The sequence below is a fragment of the Alligator sinensis genome, unplaced genomic scaffold (genome assembly GCF_000455745.1).
Source record: "Alligator sinensis unplaced genomic scaffold, ASM45574v1 scaffold608_2, whole genome shotgun sequence".
NCBI lineage: Eukaryota > Metazoa > Chordata > Crocodylia > Alligatoridae > Alligator > Alligator sinensis.
In genome coordinates this window covers 12314-35566 of record NW_005842527.1, presented here as the reverse complement: position 1 = coordinate 35566, position 23253 = coordinate 12314, and the positions used below count along the sequence as shown (strand labels likewise).

The 23253-nt window shown below is 43.1% G+C and overlaps 1 protein-coding gene across 1 annotated transcript in view; it reads left to right on the top strand.

Moving 5' to 3' along the window:
• The window catches only part of LOC102382003 (monofunctional C1-tetrahydrofolate synthase, mitochondrial), a gene marked incomplete at its 3' end in the record, with an annotated part of 99030 nt that extends 78233 nt beyond the window's left edge, over nucleotides 1–20797 (top strand). Inside the window, exons 15-17 of the mRNA XM_025213429.1 lie at nucleotides 1918–2020; nucleotides 11174–11250; nucleotides 20657–20797. Coding sequence (XP_025069214.1) covers nucleotides 1918–2020; nucleotides 11174–11250; nucleotides 20657–20797 — 321 coding nt within the window. The remainder of the gene's footprint in view (nucleotides 1–1917; nucleotides 2021–11173; nucleotides 11251–20656) is intronic.
• Nucleotides 20798–23253: the final 2456 nt, after the last annotated feature.

Here is a 23253-nt window from a genome sequence, read left to right as displayed (position 1 = left end):
AAAGAGTGGAAGGGGAAGGTACCTAGAATCGGGGCAAGGCAGTAGCTGTTTGGCCAGCAGGGGGGTAGTAGCACAGTTGTCCCAAAACCCAGTCCTGCTACATCTTAATCTGTTCCCAGAGTATGAGGACGCTTCTCAAAGAAAAGCTCACTAGAAATTGTTATCTTGAGTAAAACATTCTTGGAATCAAGGAGCATTGAAATTACAGCCCAAACGGTTTGTAAGGTAAAGTTACAAGCAACTGAAAACAAGTTCTGATATTGGAAAGTGCCTTAATACCACCCCTTCCTTTAATTTAATTTTATTTTCTTGAGTTGAGTTAACCTGTTCCTAGCAGTTTGTTTGAATTAATTGAAGAAAGCTTTCTGTGGCCAAAGGGCATAAAGGCATTTTTTCTATGTTTTGTAAAATTGCCTTTTTCATAATATGCAATTGCTTTTGATTCTGTGCTGATAAATTTAAGGAAAAGTTTTGATACTGCTGAATTAGTTGCAAGCTCTTTAAAATATTTTTAATGTATTGAGCTGCCCTTTCTAAATGGTAAATAAAAAAAAAATCAAGATATAGGAGCTCTTAAGGTAGAGCATTAATAAGGCATATTGCAAATTTGTACAGGCAGTCCCTGACTTACAGCATTTCTAGTTACAATGTTTCGCACTTGCAGTGTTTATAAATTGACACCCTGTTTCAACTTTGTGATGTCGGTTTTGACTTTACAACGCTTGATCTGATGTGATGCCACACCAGCAAACAAGTTTGCTGTGTCGCTCATCTCCCTGGAGAACATCTGTCCAAACTTCCTTGGACACTTTCTTTAAGAAAGCAGACAAGACTCCAGAAAAACCAAGACTCCTGAGAAGACTCCAGACAAGAGCCCTTCAAAAAATCCAGCAAAGTCGCCTCAAAGAAGTCCTTCCAAATCAATATGATTGCTATTTACAATACAAATACATTAATGTAGCTATATTACTCATCTATAATCGATCAAGTACAAAATTCTGGGGTATTTTTGGTGAAAATAAGGTATTGGGCCTTGGGTCAGGAACCAGTCCCCCATTTATAACATTGTTTCTCCTGAGAAAATTGGTTCTGAGTTGCAACATTTCGACTTAAAACGCGGTTTTCAGGAACCAGTTGTGTTGTAAGTCTGAGGACTGCCTATATTTCATTAGCAAAGAGTAGCTCTGTAAAACAGTAGGCACCAACCTTTTAGGCAGAAGTGCCACAAACTAACCCCATGTCCTTCCCAAATGCCACTCCAATACCCTTCTCTTTCCCCGTCTGCTGCTCTTCTTTCTACTTCCTACCCTAGGCTCCCTACTCAATCTGGTGCATTGTCTTCAGCTTCCTTCCCTGTGCTCCGTGCCCCACCTGCTGCTCTGTTTTCTGCTTCCTGCCACTGCTGCTTGTCCCATTGCTGATCTGCTCCGTGCCACACACAGGCTGCCTGTGCCATTTGTAGCCACCCTGCTGTAAAACAATTTATTGAGATATGTGGGGACATGTCCATAGCCAAGAAAAAGGTTTATGCATATTTTTTAATTGTCTTTTTCATATTGTCTGCTGTATTGCATCATCTCTTTGGTTTACTTGGAGAACGTGTCTGTGTGGCAGAGAGAACTTTTGTTTAATAGTCTTTAGATATTTCTTCCCCGCTCTCCAACCCACCTTCTCCCTCCTGTTTCTCTTCTTGATGTATGAGCTTTCTATGGACTTTATCACTTGAATCTGATCCAGCATGCTGTGATTTATTAGTATTTTCAGCCTGACCTCTTTTTTTTTTTTTAATGGAAGTGTTTGGAAAGAAAATAAGAGAGAAATTGGGGTGGGTATGTGTATTTGTGTAGGTTTTTTTTGTTTTTGTTTTTTAAACCAGAGAGTCTGCCTTACTGCTTTTCTTCTCTACTTTTCATTTAGAGGTTGGGAATAAGCAAAACTGATCCTGGCACTTTAACAGAAGAAGAGATCAGTAAATTTGTACGTCTTGATATTGACCCCTCTACCATTACATGGCAAAGAGGTAAGTATCTGTGGTCACAAAAGTCCTAGTTGCTTAAGTAAAATGCTTAAATAAATTTGGACCTAATTTAACTAGCCTGAAGAGCTATCTTAAAAGAACAGTATATTTGCAAATGCCATACATGTACATGGCATAAATTTGGAAATGGCATGCTTCATAATTACTTAGTTTTCACTGTCCATAGATGCTTGAAATATTCTCTTAGCATTCGCTAATTTTGTTTTAAAAATAGTAATCTTTGGGCTTGCCTACATATGCATTTAAGCGCGCCTTAATGTGAAACCTGTTTCACATTAGCTTAATGCACATGAAACAGGTTTAGGCAGGCATCTATACATGCAGGCGTTAAAGCGCATTGACGCTGTATGTGGACTGATTTAGGACTAAAGTTAGTCCCAAGTCAGTCGACACATGCAGCGTTAATTCACTTTAAGGCATCTACAGGTTCGTTAGTACTCTTGAACTATTCATGCCTAAATTGGATACTTGCATTTGCAGGTATCCAATTTAGGCACAAATAGCTTAAATTCCCCATTTTAATGCACATTACGGATGCATACGTGTAGACACATGCCCTTAATGTGCATTAACTTAGGCTAATGTGTATTAAAACACCGTGGGTAGATGCACCTTTGTTGTTGTTGTTAGGTGCAAGTCCACATACCTTTAAAACCAGAGGCCTCTACCATCACTGGGATACAAAATATATATATATATAGTTAGTGTGTGTGTGTGTGTGTACACGCACACGTATATACATGCATGCATGTGTGTATATATATGTCTGTGTATGTATATATGTGTATATACGCACACGTACATACGTGCGCTCACACATATATATGCACACACCCATATAAATACACACGTGCGTGCATATACACACATATATATACATACACATATATGTGTGTGTTTATATGTGTATATATATGTCTGGGAATATTTGTCTATGTATATACGCGCGTGTATGTGTGTGTATATATATGTATGTATGAAATGTGTAATATTGACAGCTCTTGGCTCTTTTAAATTTTCTTCTTTTATTTGTTCTTGTTTTAGCTAAATTTATTGCAATTTAGACCATTTAGATTATGCATTAGTTCATATCACATTTGCCTACATTAACAGTTTAGACTGTGAACTGTGTGTGGATAAAGAGGCATTTAAAGATTGTGATCTTAAGTCAGTGTTCTGGGCCCTTTTATTTTTATAACATGTTTTGGGTATTTTCCTCTGATCATAGGAAAAGAGAAGAAGAAAATTTACAATACAGTTAAAACAGAGCATGTCAGCCATTCAGTAGTTATGCTCATTCTGCTATTCTCACTTAATTTCCATGCTCTGTAGGTTAGTGTTAATATTCAAGAAGAACCACGGTGACCTCAATTCTGTACCTTGTTAGTACAAAAAAGACTGCCCAAGGTTTTGGATAAATGCCAATTCTCATAACTTAATTTCCCTCCTAAAAGGTAGAGGAACTGAAATATCACTTAGTCTTGTACCTGATATAAAGGATATTACGAAGATATATTGATTTTAAGGTTCTTAAAACAAATACTGGAATCCTAGTTTTGATTCAGTGAAAAATGCTATTAATGGTCTTGACTTTCACTAATAAAAATTGTGAAAATGAGTGACCACATTTCCCTGCTGTCGTTTACTCTGTCTGCTTGTATGCATAGTCTGTCAGTTACTGGTTATTTCATTAATATAACTGGGCAATGTGACATGCTATTTTTAGTATTAAGCTAAGTTAGTATCTGAGCTTTTAAGAGTGTCAGGCGGACCTATGAAGGGAACATATGGGACCATTAAAAGTGTGATGTAGCTTTTTAATGTTTTAATTAACATGCGTTTCTGAGTGGGCCCCATGACTAAAGAGTCCTTAAGTGAGCTATTCAGTTCGTCCCAAACAAGTTCCAGCAAAACCTTTATACCGTACTACTTCACATATAATGTACATGCCAAAAGATTGTTTTAGGAATGTTTTAGAGCATAAGTGATTTATGCCTCCTGAATTGCGGGGGGCACCCGCAGAAGCCGCCAACAGCGACGGCCCTGTAAGGGGGGGCACCAGCCCTGCCGACAGTATTGGTGTCAGCCGTCGGGGGTGGGGCATGTGCAAACCCTACCAGTTGCCTGTGCTGTAGAGAGTTTTGAAGTACTTCATTGGGTCTGTTTCTGGAATCCTTATGCCTGTGAAACTGGATATGTTAGTTATCAAAAATCCAGCTATACAGAGCTGCAGAGTCGCATAGCTATATGAAAATGAACCAACAATGACACAACAGCGGCATTTCCTTACTTAACAATATCTCAGGCTTAAAGTCTATTGGACTTAAAGTCTGTTGTCTTGTGCAGACTAAAAAACTGCTGCATCTCACTGAAAAGTAAGGACACTGCTTTCCAGTGGCACTGTTTTCCTGTTTCTATTCCTGGATTAGACTTTAAATCCATTACTTGATCAGGATTGAGCCTGGTTATCCTTGTCTTTGAGAAGGTGTAATTTGGGTATGTGTGGAAGGGGAGAATTCCATCCTCTGGAGAGAAGAAAGATCATTTATTTGCCAAGTTGATTTTTTTTTTTTTAAGTGCAAACTTTTTGGACCTCCATTGTGGTGGACCTCACTGTGATGTGGTGGGAAGCCTTGTGTGTTCCAGTGACCCTTAGAGCTATGACTAGTGCTGCAACCCAAGTGGACAAAGCAAAGGGTAGGGATCAGAAGGAAAGAAGTCTGCTTGTCCTCCCAGCTGGGGGTTGAACGATGGTCCAATAACCTACCCTCATAAAAAAAATGTTGTTTTAAAAACGCATCAAGGTTAAGATATTTCAGCAGACAGTGTGACAGTAAAAAAAGAAAAAAAAAAGATTAAACCTTAAGCAATAACTGGTAGTACAGGAAGAGGTCAAATGCAGGAACGTTTGGAGCTGCTCATGGGTTGGCTTGTTGAAATAATCCTGGAGAAGTTAGATTTAAATGGGCAGAGAGCAGTGAGGATGGTGAAAAGTTACGTTTAGTACATGGAGATGTAATTTATCATGTGGTTGCACAATTAATTTCATGGGTATTACCTATTACCTTTTTTTAGGTTTTTCTGCCATGTTTATCACCAATATCAGATTTTATAACTCTATTGATCTATAGAGTTTAATACCTAGCAGGAGTTGAGGACTCTGAGCACTTTAAAGGACTGATCACTTAATAAATGCATCCTAAGGAGGCAGAGCTTTGGTGATAGCTGAGGAATTCTGATCCAGGAATCTCTAATTCCTATAGATTTGGATTAAATTTTGCAGCGGCCTTTTTAATTGAGGTTTGAATAGAGAAAGGTTTCACCATCCCCGGTTGTACTTGCTCTTCTTTGTTATCTCGGGTCTAGTCAATAACCACTTTCATTCTGTGCCCATCCTTCTCCCTAGTATCAGCAGTTTAAAAATACTGAAAGAAAATTGAATAATAATAATAATTTATTTGTCCCCTGTACTATAGCTCCTTTTCAGTGCCCCCCAAACCATACTAACTACATGTTGAAAATGAATATGCTCTTCAGATGGATCTGGTTGCTAAGAGTCATACAAATGGCAGGCTTGGAAGGGTCCTCAAGATCCCTTTCATCCACAAATGCAGCAATGTTCTCTCTTAAACTGTCCCTATTAATGCATATCCACCTTCCTCCTGAAAACTTCTAATGAAGAAGAATCTACAGCTTCCTTCCAATAGACCTCAGAAAAGGCTTCCTTTCTAATCAAAGTCTATTTGGTGCAATTTGAAAACCACTACTGTGTGTCTTGCCCTTTGACAAGGAGGAACAGTTGCTCTCCCTTTTCTTTATGGCAGGCTTTCTAATATTTGTAAACTGCTATCATGTCTTCCTCTTTATCGTCTTTTCTCCAAGCTAAACATACCTAATTCTCTCAACCTTCCTCATACAGCTTGCTTTCTAAACCCATTATCGTTTACGTTGTCTGCTTCTGGACCCTCTCTAGCTTCACCTCATCCTCCTTAAAATGTTGAGCCCAGAACAGCACATAATGCTCTAGATGAAGCTTAACCAGTACCAAGTGGAGTGGTACCCTCACCTCTTGTAGTTGCACCTCACTCCAGTTCATGAAACCCTAAATTGCATTTGTTTTTCTTACTGCATCACGTGTTTTTTGTTCACTTATTTGGAACATGTGATCCACCAAAACTCCAAGATCCTTCCAACCTAGTTATCTTCCATTCTGGATTTGTGCATTGATTATTCTTCTCTAGCACCTTATGTTTATCTGTGTTGAAATTCATTCTCTTGTCTGTAGCCCAGGTCTCCAATCCATCACAATCTTTTTGAAAGCTATTCCTATCATCCAAAGTCTTTGAAAGCCTCCCCATTGCATGTCACCTGCAGAATTGATCAGGAAGCTATTTCAGTATCTAAATCATTAATCAACATTTTACACAGCCCTGTACCCAAGACAGACTGACCCCCATGTAACCCTACTTGAAACTTCCTGCCATTGTCATTGATCCATTTCTAATTACCTTTTGCTTGTGGTTATTGAGCCAGTTATGTATCCACCTAATCATAGTTTTATATAGTCTGCCTTTTTCCAGTTCAATTCTGGAATATCATGTTGGGACTATATCAGAAGCTTTACAAAGACTAAAGAACACTGTCCACTGCATTTCCTTCATCCGCTCAACTTGTTACTTTGTCAAGGAAGGAAGTAGTAAAGTTATTTTGGTGTGATTTGTTCTTAATAAATTTAGGCAAGCTACTAGTGATCAGCTTTACCTCCTCCAGATGTTTACAAATTGACTGCTTAATAATTTGCTTCAGTAACTTTTCTGTAGCACAATCCAGTAGGATTAAACATATTTTTATGAATTGAGTTAAGAATCACATCTGAGTTGAATATTAATGACCCAAAGATGCATTAAGTTGTGAGTGTGGAACCACATAGCATAGTTTAATAGTTTCATAGTTTTAGGGTCGGAAGGGACCTAATAGATCTTCTAGCCCGACCCCCCGCCAGGGCGGGAGAACAACAAAAAACCCTAAAAACAAAAACGGGACTCAAATGAGTCCAGCCAGGTAGGCATCCAGCCTCTTCTTAAAGACCCCCAGGGTAGGGGCCAGCACCACCTCCCTTGGAAGTTGGTTCCAGCTCCTAGCCGCCCTAACTGTGAAGTAGTTTTTTCGGATGTCCAATCTGTACCTCCTCTCCATCAACTTGTGCCCATTACTCCTTGTTATGCCAGCGGGGGCTAGGGGAAACAGCGTCTCCCCCAAACCCTTCTGGTTCCCCCTAGTGAGTTTATAGACGGTCACCAGGTCCCCCCTCAGCCTTCTCTTGTGGAGGCTGAATAGGTTCAAGTCCCGCAGTCTCTCACTGTAGGGTCTGCCCTGTTGTCCCCGGATCATGCGGGTGGCCCTCCTCTGGACCCTCTCCATGTTGTCCACATCCCTCCTGAAATGGGGCGCACAGAACTGGACACAATACTCCAGCTGCGGCCTGACCAGCGTCGCATAGAGGGGGAGGATCACCTCCCTGGCTCTACTCGAGATGCACCTGTGGATGCACGACAAGGTCCGGTTAGCCCTGCCAACCATGACCTCGCATTGTCGGCCCATGTTCATCTTGGAGTCAATAATGACACCAAGATCCCTTTCCGCCTCCGTGCTCTCAAGTAGGGAGTTCCCCATCGTATAAGTGTGCTGCTGGTTCCTACTACCCAAGTGCAGCACCCTGCACTTGTCCGTATTGAAACGCATCCTGTTCCTGTCTGCCCACCCCTGTAACCTATCCAGATCCTTCTGCAATCTCTCTCTCCCTGCTAGCGTGCTCACCTCCCCCCAAATTTTGGTGTCATCAGCGAATTTAAACAGGTTGCTCTCCACCCCAACATCAAGATCGCTGATGAAGACATTGAACAGCGCAGGGCCCAGGACCGAGCCCTGAGGGACTCCACTACCCACCTCCCCCCAAGTCGAATATGATCCATCCACCACCACCCTCTGAGTGCGACCCTTCAGCCAATCTGCAATCCATCTGACCGTGTAGGCATCTATGCCACAGTCGCCTAGTTTACTAATTAGGATGGGGTGAGAGACGGTGTCAAAGGCCTTGCTGAAGTCCAGAAAGACTACATCCACCGCGACACCTGCATCCATGGCCTTTGTGACCTGATCATAAAAGGCAATCAGGTTGGTCTGACATGATCTCCCCCTAATAAATCCATGCTGATTGCCCCTGAGCATCATCTCGGATGCCGGCCCATCACAAATGTGCTCCTTGATGATCTTCTCAAAGAGCTTCCCCAGGATTGAGGTAAGACTGACGGGCCTATAATTGCCCGGGTCCTCCCTTTTCCCTTTTTTGAAGATGGGGACCACATTAGCTACCTTCCAATCGTCTGGCACCTGGCCCAAGCACCACGATCGCTCGTAGAGCCGTGCCAGGGGCCCTGCAATAACCCCAGCCAGCTCCCTCAGCACCCTGGGGTGGAGAGCATCCGGACCCGCTGACTTGAACGCGTCCAGCCCCTCCAGAAGCTCTCTAACCCGGTCCTCCCCAACCTGAGGTCTGAAGGCGATCCCCTCGCGTCCGGCTTCTATCACAGCAGGGAAGTCCCGGTCCCTGCACAAGAAAACGGAGGTGAAGAATTGGTTAAAGAGGTCCGCTTTATCCTCTGACGCAACCACCAGATTGCCCCGCATATCCTGCAGGGGCCCCACATTACCCGGCGCCTTCTTCATCCTCCCAATATATTTGAAAAAGGACTTTTTGTTATCCTTAATCCTGGACGCTAATCCGAGCTCTATCTCCGCCTTGGCCTTCCTAACAGCCCGCCTGCAGGCCCGAGCAGAGGAGGTATACTCCTCTTTGGAGATTACACCCCCCTTCCACCGGGCGTACGCCACCCTTTTGGCAAGCAGGCATTCCCGGACACCCTTGGTGAGCCAGGGGGGCTTTTGGACACTCCTGCCCGCCTTGCTTCTTGTCGGGATGGACACCCCTTGGGCCCCGAGTATCGTTTCCTTAAGGAACGACCACTCCTCTTGGACGCTGAGTTCCTCTGCCCTCAAGGACCCCAGTTCCTCTCCCACTAATCTCCTCATCTCACTGAAGTTGGCCCTCCTGAAGTCTAGGGCTACCACCTTGCTGCGGGCCCTTGACACTCTACGCTGGATGGTGAATTCCAGCATGCGATGATCACTATTGCCCAGGTGGTCAAGAACCTGGAGGCCTCTTACCAGGTCGTCGCCTGCGGCCAGGACCAGGTCCAGCAGGGCATCTCCTCTGGTGGGACTGTGCACCTCCTGAATCAAGTGGAGGTCCTGCAACTCGGCCAAGAACCTCCTGGAGCGGTCCGTCCCGGCTGACTGCTCCTCCCAGCAGATGTCCGGGTAATTAAAATCGCCCATGACAACTACATCCCTTGCTTTTAGTGTCTCCGCAAGCTGGCCTGAAAATTCCCTGTCCAGCTCCTCCTCTTGATTGGGGGGTCTGTAATAGACCCCCACCGTCAAATCCCTCTCGCCTTGCCCCCCCTGGATCTTGACCCAGAGCACTTCAGCTTGCCCTTCCCTTGACCCCATTCTGCTGGCAGAGGATGTGTAGTGCTCCTTGACATAGAGTGCCACCCCCCCCCTTTCCTGCCTTCTCTATCCCGCCTGTACAGCCTATAGCCCCTAATGTTAACTGCCCAGTCATGGGACGAGTCCCACCACGTCTCTGTTAACCCTACGACATCTGGATTTGAACTAGCTATTCTGAGGGTGAGTTCCTCCTGTTTGTTCCCCATGCTACGAGCATTGGTGTACAGGCATTTAAGGCCTTGCAAGACTGTGTCTTGCATGGCAGAGCTTGTGATAGAACTGGGTCTGAACCCATATATTCATGTGAAACACAGATTTATAACAAAAATCCAAATGAACCCTTAAATATAGCACTACTATTTCAAGCCAGAAATTCATTTATGGTTACCATTTTTTTCCTAAAGAAAATACTATACATTTCCTTTGGCATCCCTTTAAAATACAACCTTTATTCACTAGCAAGTGTAATTTGAATAGAGTTCTTTGAATCTATGTAGAAATTGGTATTGTTAGCATAATTAGTAAATGGTTAATGAATAATTATTAAAATTAATAGTGTAATTATATTGCATTCTAGCATTTTGATCATGCACTTTTCAATATATAAGGAGTAGAACCATTGGTTTAATTTCACAGGATAAATTATATTTTTCCAAAAGACAGTTTGTCTTCTCAATCATTCAACCTGATATGGAGGATAAAGTAAGCTGTTAAAATTCTGTTGTGGTTTGTGACAGAATACATACTTGGTGTTCTGATTAAAGCTTTAACTGGTAAAAAGGTGGAAGGATTGGAGACTTTTTTGTATAGTTGTAATGTTTATGCACTGCTTTTTAATGTATAGGGAATTAACAGGAAAAGTTATTAGTTCTTGTTTTAGTTGAAATCAGAATTAATTTTATGACTGCACTGAAGGTTGGGGTGAGACTCTGCCACAGAAGGATATGTCTGATATGCAATAATCTTGCTAGTTTATATTCCTTCTCCTAAAAGGATACAGAAACAGACTGTACACTTAAAAGTTTAATGGCTCAAAAAGAAGATACTGTACAAAGATATTAGCTCAATTCTCATAGATATTCAAGTGCCAACAGTGAATTAAAAAGCAACTTCTGGTGGCACTCTGCTTGTACATATGTCTGGATGAGTACCAAAGACACTGCTTTGCAGATATCAACACTTACGCCTCTACTAACCTCCTGAGGGTCTGTATATACAGCGCAAGGCAGAGCTGTCCAAAAAGCCATGAGCTATCTCTGTGCATGCTAGGTTTGGATCTGAAAGCAGGACTAGCCCATGCTGTTTCTAGTTTTTGGGGCTAGTGCTCACGGAGCTAATTTGGTGGGTATCTGCATGGCACTGCCTTGCACATAGATGTCCCTATTTTCTTGCTAATTCTTAGCAGGAGCTAATACGTCAAGAAAAGAACGGAAGCTAGTATACAAAGCAGGAAATGCTTGGATACACGTTCATCTGGATAGAACACACCACCCAAACAATTTATTGCATTTGAGTGTTTGGTAATGCCATTATGTTTGCTCTTTCTTTTCTCCCCCTCTGTTTCAGTATTGGACACAAATGACCGATTCCTACGAAAAATAACAGTTGGGCAAGCAAATACGGAAAAGGGATTTATCCGTCAGGTATGCAAAGCTAGATGCTGGGATGATTCTCAACAGAATTGTCTTTGAATTTATGAAAAATGTTTGCTCTTCTACTAGCCATTCAATTAATTACTTAGGATTAGATTGCTCTCCCTGTGGTCCCAGTGGTATAATTTTAAATGTTTTCTATTTTTTCAGCTTTTTGCTTTCTTATCCTCCCATCCTCTACAGATTTGTGTCATGAAAGTGTAAAAGCCTGAAGTATGTGCTTAACTTTTGTACTCAGAGCTTCATTGACTTCATTTGGGCAGCTTACAGTATGCAAAATTAGGTGTATGTGCAAGTCTTGGAAGCTTCAATACCTTGTGAGAATAAATTGTGGCACTGCATGAGAGCTGTTTGAAAACAGTTAGTGAAGAATTTGCTGCCAAATTGAAATGTAATATCCATTCACTTTAATTATTCTAGAGTTCTTGAGCTCAACTTTAGACAGATGGATTTTTCTAATTTCTGTCCCTAAATATCCATATAGTCAATACCATATTTACTCAAATGTAAGATGACTTTGAATACAAGATTATAATAATTAGATCCTGTGTATAGAAAATTTATACATGTTATAATTTTCCAGGTATAGAATCTGCCTTTATTGTTTCCCCCCTCCCCCTTACTGTCAGACTGTGCTCTCTCTAAGCACATGGAAGTGAAGAAAATTTGAAAACATTTGCCTTGAAATAAACACTATTTACCATATAGGCAAATTACTACAGGTACCCATAGACTTAATTTGTCCAGAATTAATGCATGTTACCTTTTTCAGGCTGATGCAAGTTTTAGCACAGGTACTCCATGAACACACTTTTAAGCAGCACTTTTATACTTATATATAGTACAAACTACGCATCAGATTAGTTTAAAGTGAAAAGGCTCATGATTCACTATCTAGTTCATTGGGTTGGGCACCAGCAAAGTCAACAGCATTTCAAGACATGGTGACCCCACAGCTCAGAACTGCTGAGTATGTGCATGTGTGTTCTCCAGGTACCTCCCCAAAAAAGATCCATGTGCTAATTAGCCCCTCACTCATGACTGGGTGTTCTTGTAATAAGTCCTGGGATCCTCAAATTATATACAGATAAGGCACAGGGCAACCTGGCCCAGCTCTACCTCATGGAGGGCAGGGGCACACTAATCATTATGCAACAGGCTGAGAAAGGGGGTGCCAGAAAGGATGCTGGGTGAGCTGTTTGAGGCCCCATTTGGTGATGTTTGCCAGACATTTAAGGATCGTGAAAAAAAGGAATAATTGCAAATAGAAAAGAAAGGCATAGCTCAGCTATACCTTCAAGGAGTGAAGAGAAAGTAGAAATGTATTCAATATAGTAGCTCACCATGACTTGAAAAAAGAGTCAGTGCTGAGGGGGAATGCATACAGTAGGCACTACCATATATCTTATTAATTTGGACTGCATTAACCTATCCTTGTGGTAGGTCTCCATCAGTATTTTTCCCCATATGGTCCGTGTGTCTTATATTCATGCTCAGTGTTGGGTGTAGTTGATTAACTTCATAGTTGGTTTCCATTTACTGAGCACAAGTTGTTTTTGACAACAGCTTAATGGTAGACAATGTATTTAATAATGCTTCCTTGTATGTAATTATAAGATGAGGGTCTTTTTTTTTCCCCCATGCTGCTTGAGTTGGGGAGCTTCATCTTATAAATATGTTAAATATTTCTGGTTGGTTTATAGGGGCAATTTTTTATCTTTATCCATGTAGGAGGCTAATGACTTATACATTAGCTTAATTTGACAGTAGTATAAGTGTAAACTAAGAGGAAATCAAATTGAAACAGGTGAAAAAGTTCCTTGTAAATATATTGTTCAGTAATGCATCCCTCCCCTAGGGCAATACGTAGTATCATCACAAGCAAATTAATCAGAAGTGGTTCATTTTTTCCATCAAAAGTCCTTGAATAAATTTAACTACAGTCATGTAAACAGTTCTTATGCAGATCAGACGCGACATGTTGCATTGATGCACACCTTGGATGAACAGAATGGCATGAGAACTAGAACCAGGAAATAAATAAATGGAGAAGTTGTGGGAAGAAAGCATGGGATGATTAAAGCATTTTAAAAAAATTATTTCAAATTCCATTCATTTGAGCAAGGCTTATGAGAGGCTGGCAAGACTAAGTAGGGTGAGCCCACATCCTGCCGCATCTTTCAGACTGTTCTGAGAGGCCCTGACAAATGTTATGCTTTTGGCATGATTAACATGTTCATTGTACTGTAAATGGCATAGGTGCTACATGTGCACTTGATTTTAAGGCACCATAAAATAACAAATCATCTATAAAAGTGTTCCATTCATTACAATGATGCAGACTATTGTTTAACCCCTTGTAGCGTATGCATTGTGGCCTATAATTATGTATCCATGTTCAGAGTAATTCAGGTTGATGAATTTAGCATTATGCTATGGCAATATGGCTCAGAGGAGGAAAGAATGGGAGGATGGAACTGACTAGTTACTTTTTTAATACATTTCCAAGGAGCAGTTTAACTTGGTTCAGGGCCACTATGAGGCATGTTCAGGTGGCAATGGCCTGTAAGACAAGGTAATAATGCAGGGGGAGCAGAACTTCAGGATAAGTAAGGCTGCTTTCCTAGAAATCTGTGCAAATTTTACTCTTGAGCTGCAGTGAATCATAGAAACATAGAGAAGTAGAGCTGGAAGGAGCCTCTAGAGGTCATGTAGTCCCAACCCCCTGCCTGAGGCCTGATCTTCTCCGGTGGCAGAAGATTTAGATGAGAGGCCCCCTCAGCCCGAACTGTGTGGCTGTCACTGACTAGATGCTTGCCACTTTCAACCTCAATTAGCCAGTACCTAACCACTTAGTTGTTGGCAGATCAAGGCTCTTGCCATGATGGCTTGTGATGCTCTGCTGTGTTGTAAAACCTGGCAGTGGTGGTTATTGACAGTTTTGCACAGGTGTGACTCCTGAGATCCAAAGGGGCTACTGGTGACATGCTCCTTCCTACCTCCTTTCTACTCCAGCCCAGATGTGTGCCTCTGCATTGTCTAACTTACTCCCCTAACTGAGCCCTGTACATCATTTCAATCTTTTGAGGATGCTTCAGGAAAGTCATCTCTCCATAGCTGGGCTGTTATGGCTCTTTGTTTGGATGAATTAGAGTTCCTGAAAAATCTTTTGCTGCTATTTTTTGTGAACCAGGGTGTTAAAGGTATTGAAGGACACCAGAAAAAAACACACATTTGTTATCCGTTTCCTAATTTCTGTTCAGCAACAATAAAATTCTCCCCCACTTAATATTTGTCATGCTGTGCCTATCTTTTCAGCCCTCTCTAGCATCTGCTCTGGGTTAAGATATTTCACAAATGTCTTTCCTTCCTGTGTAGGCCTTCTGCAAAGGCTAAGTGACTCTGTTGGCTTTAGGTGGTTGGAAGGCTTGCAAAGTCAGCAGCCTAGTAAATGTGTGTGCAAGTCTTCAGGCTCTGTGTATGCTGGATGCTGTTACTCTGAGGACCCTGACACATTACATTTATTATACAGTTAACTTGTTAATTATGCTATAAATAGTTAACCTGCCATACATTGTAGCAATTAAGGATGTAACAGAGAAAACATTCCATACTGGAGGTCTTGTTTTGTTCCCTTTTCCATATGTATTTCTGCAGGTATTTCTGGTTTTCCACCTGCTGACACACAGGGAGCCCGTGAGCAGGTAGAAAACCATGCAGTGCCGTACCCCGTGCAGGGCTGCCCCAGGTTCCTGTCACCCTGCCCATGTGCAAGGAGTCCATCAGCTGTGGGGTGTGGCACTACCCCCAGGCTAGCGGTTGTGCTCCAGGAAGGGGGTTGGCTAGATGAGAGGTGCCCCCAGGGAGACACTCAGAGCCAGGAAGGTGGTCGGGCACAGTGAGGTGGGTGGCTCAGCGCAGGAGCACCCCCTGCTAGCCCACCACAGAGCAGATGCAATCATTACTGAACTATCTATGCCTCCTACCAGCTCACCCCCAGAGCAGTACAAGCCACAAACATACCAAGTCAGGTTGACCCATATATGAATCAGTGAGGTGCGGAGCTGTTGTTGGAGGACTTCCAGAAGCATGGTAGTTAGAAATGTGTCCACATGAGTCATAATGCAAACAAGCAGGAAAGTTCAACTGGAAGTAGAAGTAACTCCTGTTCCAAGGAGGATTATTTACTGCAACTTAAGATGCCAAATCACAAAATAATTATCTAAAACTGGTTTTGCAGGCACCCAAGCATGTGAAAGTGAACTAAATATATTTGCTGTAATGTAACATCCCCATATAGAGAAGACCTCATGGCTTTCAGAAAATTCACCCCCAGTTTTGTTTCCCACTGGTGTTCTGGGTTAGTCTTCTAATTACAGATATGAGATGAAGGTATAAGAGTGTAATATGCAGGTTTTAACATTCCTATTTAGACTGATTATTTTTCCATCTGTTGAAGTATTTGAACATATTTGGAAATAGATATGTAGTCACTGTGACTTAATATGTGTGTGGAAGAGACTTCCCTTTCAACACGCACCTTGTTTGACATGCATAAAACATTCAAAATTAACGAATATTAATAGATTCATAGAAGTAGGGTCAGAAGGAACCTAAGTAGATCATCAAGTCCGCCCCCCTGCCCTGGGCAGGAGAGCATACTGGGCTCATGTGACCCCAGCTAGCTAGTTGTCAAGCCTCCTCTTAAAGACCCCCAAGGTAGGAGCCAGCACCACTTCCCTTGGAAGTTGGTTCGAGATCCTAGCTGCCCTGACAGTGAAATAGTGTCTTCTAATGTTGAGCCTGAACCTACTCTCAAACAACTTATGGCCATTATTCCTTGTTACTCCTGGAGGTGCTTGGGGGAACAGGGTCTCTCCCATTCCCCACTGGTCCCCCCTGGTAAGTTTGTAGATGGTAAGACAAGTACTAAAAAATATTGTATTTGTAGTACCCCCTTCTAGTGCTTGGAAGAGAACATTTTCCTGCTTTTAGATCTGGTTCAATTTTTTTGCTGTAATTATTAGTTCAGAGCCATATTTTGCCACGCTTAGAAGCAGCTCTTTACTTTAGAAATTGCCTTTTTGTTTTCAGTAAAAGTGCATGCAAGGGCAGGTACTGCTCAGCATTAGGGTATCATGCATTAGTCCTTAATTGGCTAAAATATTAAAATGACCGTGTCCGTGTTCTACATGAACCTCTTTTTTTCTTGTATTCAACTTTGACACTGTTAGACTGGTTGTATATCATGTTTTACCCTGCTTTCGTATAGAAAGAATAGTTAATGAAACTTCCTTTCACAGTGTAGTCAGTGATGTAATTAAAACAAGATGTTGTATTTCAATAGATGCATATTATAAATATTTGGAGTGTTCTACCACCTTGAAAATCAGTGACATGTATAGAAAAACAGAGCACAATAAGCAGGGATTTGCATTTTATGGAACTCATAGGCTGTGGTTTCTAAAGCTGTATTATGTGAATTATGACCTTGATTCTGCAGTTACTGCTTTTACTCAAATCTAAGATGAGCCCCACTCTGCTTTCAATGTTGCGAGGGAAAGTCCCTCATATTAGATTCAAGTATAAGGTGAGTGGGGACAGTTTTGACTCTGACCCCAAGCCGAGGGTCAGAATTGGAGTGGCAGCTGCTGCTGCTGCCCCTGCCTCCTGCAGCCTCTGCTTCCCTTGCCTATGCTCCCTGCCATTGCTTACTTCCTCTTTGCAGCTCTGGCCCTAGCTCTGGAATTGGGGTGGAAGCTACTGTCACCACAACTGCTTCATGGCCAGGGTACAGTTGGAGACAGCACTTGCTCCATGCTCCCTGCTCTCAGCCAGATTGGAGTCAGCTGTAAAGGGAAGGTAAGCAGCAACGATGAGGGGGCCCGGGGGGAGTGGGAAGAGGAGGCAGCATGGGGGGCAAGTGATAAGGGGGACAGGTGACAGGATGCAGACACCACGGGGAGGGGCAGGGAATGCAAGCACAGGGGAGCAGGTGGAAGCGGGCCAGTAACAGAGGGGATCAGGTGGAAGGGATTCATAGATTGTTAAGGGCTGGAAGGGACCTCACAAGATCATGCACTAGGCAGGAAAGGCAACTGGGGTCAGGTGACCCCAGCAAGGTGACTGTACAATCTTGTCTTGAAGATTTCCAGGGTAGGTGATTGCACCACCTCTTGGGGGAGCTTATTCCACAGTCTGGGCACCCTAACTGTGCAGAAGTTTCTTCTAGAGTTGAGCCTGGAGTGGTCTTGTAGGAGTTTGTGGCCATTACTCCTGGTTTTCCCCAAGAGTGGCCTTGGTGGTTCACCAAGCTCTTGATGTATTCCCCTGATGTAGCGGTGCGGTACGCTGCTACTAAGTCCCCTCTCGGCCTTCTCTTTTTTAGACTGAAGAGGCCCAAGTACCTCAGCCTTTCGTATGGTCTGCCTTGCAAGTCTCTGATCATACAGGTGGCTCTTCTCTGGACTCTCTCAAGTTTTTCCATGACCTTGTTGAAGTGCATTGCCCAGAACTGGACGCAGTAGTCCAGCTGTGGTCTCACCAATGCTGAGTACAGTGGAAGAATCACTTCCTTGGGTTTACATGAGATGCATCCGTTGATGCATGCCAGAGTATTATTTGCCCTGCTGGCTACAGCATCACAGGGCAGATGTGGGGGGGCAGGCATGAAATGTGCAGGCACCAGGATGGGCAGACTGTTGGAGGAGCAAGTATGGGCAGGGAACAGGCAGCAAGGGTTAGGGGTCAGGCCGCTTGGCTGCCCTGCCACCACCTGTCCCCCTGCCACTGCTTGCAGCAATAAGGGGGAATGAATTTAAAATAAGCCTCCAAAAATTAGATTCTATACATGGAAAATCATAACAAATTAATAAATTTTCCATGTATAGAATCTAATTGTTGGGGAGGTGCGGGGGTTGTCCTAAATTCAGAGTCATCTTAGGTTTGGGTAAATATGGTAGATCCTTGTGAGTGGGTTCTTATACCAGTTCAGAATGACTATATAAATATAGAATAAAATCTTAAGCTGTATTCTTAAATTGCATTCTTTAATCATGGTGATAAAATTAGATGTTTCTACAGCATAAAAGGTATGCAAAATCTCTACTAGATTTCAGACTCATTTAATTCTTTGAGTTATGAAAAGATGAGTTAGTGGCTCTGTGGCGGGCCAGTAAGGGGAGCTCCTTCTTTGAGCCTCCCACCTCACTACACCTGTCCAGCTGCTGGACTCCACGTGTCTCCCCAGGGGCGCCTAAGCCCTGACAGACCCTCTTTCGAGCCCCACCACAGAGTCCGGGGGTAACGTGCCGCCACCACCCCAAGAGGGGACCTTCTAGGTTCTGTGTCCTCGGGGAAACACAGGTCTAATAGTCCTACGGGTACTCGACCCAATACAAGCACTTAGGGCTCCTCCCCAAGTCAGGGGTCAAAAAGGATAGTCTCCCTTAATCCATAGACCTAAGGGGCCTCCTAGGCATAATTAAACCCACCCCTCAATAAGTCTCCTACACCAGTCACAAAGGAGAACTTTATTGGTTACAAAGGGTAGGGTTAGAATAGGGTAAGTGGTAGAGCTCTATCAAGAGATTACCATTAAGCAAAACAGCCTGGCTGAGGTAGCCGTTTGATACGCAAATGCATCACCGTGAGCTGACTAACTCTCTAGAAACACTTACGAGTATCATCCAGAAGATGGTAGAGATCTGGCTCGGAGATTTCCAGGGAGAGTGCGTTTCAGTTGGATCAGACTCTCTCCCTGTGTCCTGATGCTTGTGCCATGCTGGTAAAATGGCTTCTCTCCTCCTTCTTGGACCAGGCCCTTATAGAGCCTTTGTGCCCTCAGCAACCCAGTCTAACAGAAGCCAGCAGTGTTGGCAATTAGCCAACCAATTTAAAAAGCATCACTGGTTACCTGGGCAGATGAGCAGGGGCTTTTCCCTCCCCCACTCAGGTGACCAGAGGGACCACACCCTTGGCACTAGGCTTTTGTCACATAGGCAGGGAGGAAAATCCCCCCTCCCTTAGGAATTCGACCCCAGTGTCCTGAGCTGACCGGGACAGGTCTCTGGAGAGAGATACAGACAGTGGCATTTCTGCCACAGGCTCATCATCCTTAACTTGAGAATTTGTTAGTTCAAGGACAACCTGTCCATTACACTGTTAACTATGTAACTTGTGTTTTTGTACATAGAGCTTTCTTCTTAGTTTATAAAAAACAAACACAAACCAATCTAGCTCAAACTAAAAGTTGAAAACCTTTAGTTTGTCATTTTAGCATTATTTTTATTTGGATCCAAATTCTGCAACTCTACTTACAGGAGTAATCTCTATTCATCAGCATATGTAACTGCCCCTAACTGTTGTCTCAGTGCAGAGAAATACTCAAGCAAAGGTTTGACTTTAAGAAAACAAGTAGGTGCTTGGGACTATTTATAGACATTAATTGAATTACATTGCAATTAATTTGCTGTACCTGGGTTATAAAATCTGTATGGTACCTAGGGGGAGGTTCATGGATTAAAGGAGGGAAGCCTTTCTGGAGGAGTACCTGGATGTAGCTCTTTGTGTAGATGATTAGAAATTACTGCAGGTACTTCTTAATATTCCTATAACCAGTAATTTAAAGAGAGAGTTTTGGTCAATTAGAATTTTTGTTTCCCAGCATAAAATATACAAAGTAGAGAGCTACCCAGGAGCCTGATACTGCACTCTTTATAGAAATTGCAGATCTTCATAAATATATCTGAGATGGCTTGGTATCTTGACTGCTAAGCTTGGTCAGTGAACAAGAGTCTGTAGAGTTAGGTCCATGGTCTGAATCACTGTGAAGTACTTCTGTTTTATTTCTACAAGAGGAATAGGGCTGGTATTGCATACATCTCTTGTGTTTTTCAAAATGATTTTTTTTTCTTAATCTATGAGGAGAATAAAGCATTAGTTTTATATTATCAATCCAAGAACACTGTCAAGTAGGGTAGGCTCCAAATTAAGAATTGGAGTAAAATTAAAATTATAGACATTTATAAGAATGTAAATGTTTTTCATGAAAATATTTTTATTTAAATGTAAACATTCCTAAAGTTGTTAGAAAGCCAAGCATAAACAGAACTGGGCTAGTGCACAAGAAGCAGAAAGTGAATCTAATCAGTTTAATCTCACTGACAGAAGACTTGGTCTATTAAGGCAATGGGAGTTGAAGGACTAAGCCACAAACTAATGACAGTAACAGTTAACTTTAGAAGTATCTAATTTCCGTTTATTTCTGTTCAAATAATCTCAGGTTTGTTACTATGACTTTTATCTTGATAGTAGATATTTTTAAATTTTTTCTCTGAAAGTATCCAGCCTGTGTCTGGTTTGGTTTACTCTTCCGTTTTTTTGTTGTTTTTAACAGGCTCAGTTTGACATTGCAGTTGCAAGTGAGATTATGGCAATTTTAGCACTGACCACTAGCCTGGCAGATATGAAAGACAGGCTGGGAAAAATGGTGGTGGCCAATGACAAAAATGGACAACCTGTGACAGCAGAGGATTTGGTATGTACAATATGAAAACCCTGCGAATAGCTCTTGAGTTTATTTATTGCTTTATTTACTTATTTATTTCTTTGCCTGTTGAATCAGCACAATAGCTGATATGTCTGTAGGATGGTTTGGCAGCCAATGAGCTCATCCCCATTTCTTAAGACGTTTAAGCCTTTGACTGAGACATGGCTGCTGTAGTCCATCTGTGCTTCTCTCCCTGCCCCTCAACATATGGTTTAAATCAGTGTATTTCCAGAGTGGCAGGTCTGCTGGTCACGTCTCTGCATTGTTTGTGATAGAGTGGGATCACCCTCTTGTAATGCAGAATTCCCTTATTTGACCTGTGTCCAGCTTCTCCACAAGGCTCTCGTTACTTGTGTCCCTACCATAAACATCTCCTTTCTGGCTTAGACAATCTAGCTACTTCTTCCTTTGATTTTCTTAAAATGCTGATGCTAAAATACTCATTTTAGCTCATCGCTCTGATTCTGCTATCTTTCTCTTGGTTTCCTTCTACTTGTTATCCCTTCACCATCTTAGATGCATGCTGCTGTCTTTAAGGCCCTCATCATTTATACTTTACCCTATTTAACAACCTTAATGTGACTGCAATGTATGGATCATGGTCACTCTGTCAACAATGCCAGTTTATATCACTGTTCGTCTAATTTCTGTTGTGCACATTTTCATTTTCTCCCTTTTTGTTTGATGGGTGTTTGTGGGGGTCGGGTAAAGTGGAGGGCATCAACTGCCTCTTTAGAGAAGCCTTTTAGCTGCTGTTTTGTGTCACATCAGCAGGGATCTGGGTTTTCCATTTGCCGTGAAAAAACTGGATTTTACAGATTCACAGAAGTTTAGGGCTGGAAGGGACCTTGTGAGATCGTCGGGTCCAGCCTCCTGCTCTGGGCAGGAAAGACTTCTGGGGTCAAATAAGCCCAGCAAGGTGTGCATCCCATCTCTTTTTGAAGATCTCTAGGGTAGGTGCCTGTACCACCCCTGCTGGGAGTCTGTTCCAGAGTCTGGTCGCACGAACTGTGAGGAAGTTTTTCCGCATATCTAGTCTGAAACCTTCTTCTAGGAGTTTATGACCGTTGCTCCTGATTTTCCCCTGGGGCACTTTGGTGAATATATGTTCCCCTAGCCCCTGATGCTCTCCCCTGATATATTTGTAAGCTGCCACCAAATCCCCTCGAAGTCTCCTCTTTTCTAGGCTGAACAGTCCCATATCTGTCAGCCTTTCCTCATATGGCATGCTCTTCACTGGCCTGTAATCATACAAGTGGCTCTTCTCTGGACTCTCAAGCTTCTCCACATTCTTCTTTAAATGTGGCACCCAGAACTGGATACAGTACTCCAGCTGCAGCTTCACCAATACCGAGTGGAGTGGGAGAATAACTTCCTTAGTTTTGCTTGAGATGCATCAGTTGATGCATGCCAGCATATTGTTGTTTGCTCTGCTGACTGTAGCATCATGCTGGTGGCTCATATTCATTTTATGGTCGATTATGACCCCCAGGTCTTTTTCAGATATGGTACTAGCTAGCTTAGCACCACCGAGCCTGTAATTTTGTTGTGGATTTTTCTTCCCCAGATGGAGCACTTTACACTTCTTAATGTTGAACAGCATCTGGTTCTGGTTCACCCATCTAACTAACCTGTTTAAGTCCTCCTGGATCATCAGCCTACCCTGATGCGTGGTTGTACTTGCCCACAGCTTAGTATCATTGGCAGACTTTGCCAGTGGCTTTCACCCTCACATCCAGATCATTCTCTAAAGAGGAAAACCATGGATTTTCTCCTTCAGAGGGGAAAAATGTGGGAAACTATGGGTTTCTCCTTGCAGGCTGGCTGAGTTCCAGCTCGGAAGGGGCAGCTTGAGGTTGGGGGGATGTGTGAAGAGGGCTCTCAGGTAGGGGGCACCACCTACATATGCACTTGCATGGAAAGCAGCTCCCACACAGCTCCCAGGAGCTAAGTCTATGTGTGGGGGAAACATAGACAACTCACTGGAGGGGCAGGGGGGCACAGGCAACATGTCAGGGAAGCATGGGGGCACATGGCTTCCCAGATTTATGGACCCACAGCAGGTGCGGGGCTGCAGCCTGGCCAGATTGGCACAGGCAAAGCCACCACTGCAGCCCACCTGGTGCAGCAGAGCAGAGCAGTGAGACTCAATGCCACTGCTGCTGTTGGACCCCCGAGCCATCTGTGCTGCCAGCAGCACAAGGAGTAACTGACAGGGGAGCCCGTGCTGTCCTCGCCTCTTGCTGCTTCCTGCCACTGGGCCATGGCTTGACCCCACCGCCATGAGCTAACCATCACCACCACTCCCCTCAAGCTGTGGCTCTGTCCTAGAGGGGAGGTGGAGTGGGGCGTCAGTGGGTCTGAGGGGAGCGGCAGCAGCATCCAGGCAATGGTGGCAGGATAGAGCTGCAGCCCGGCGCATGAGTGGCTGGTGGTGGGAGATG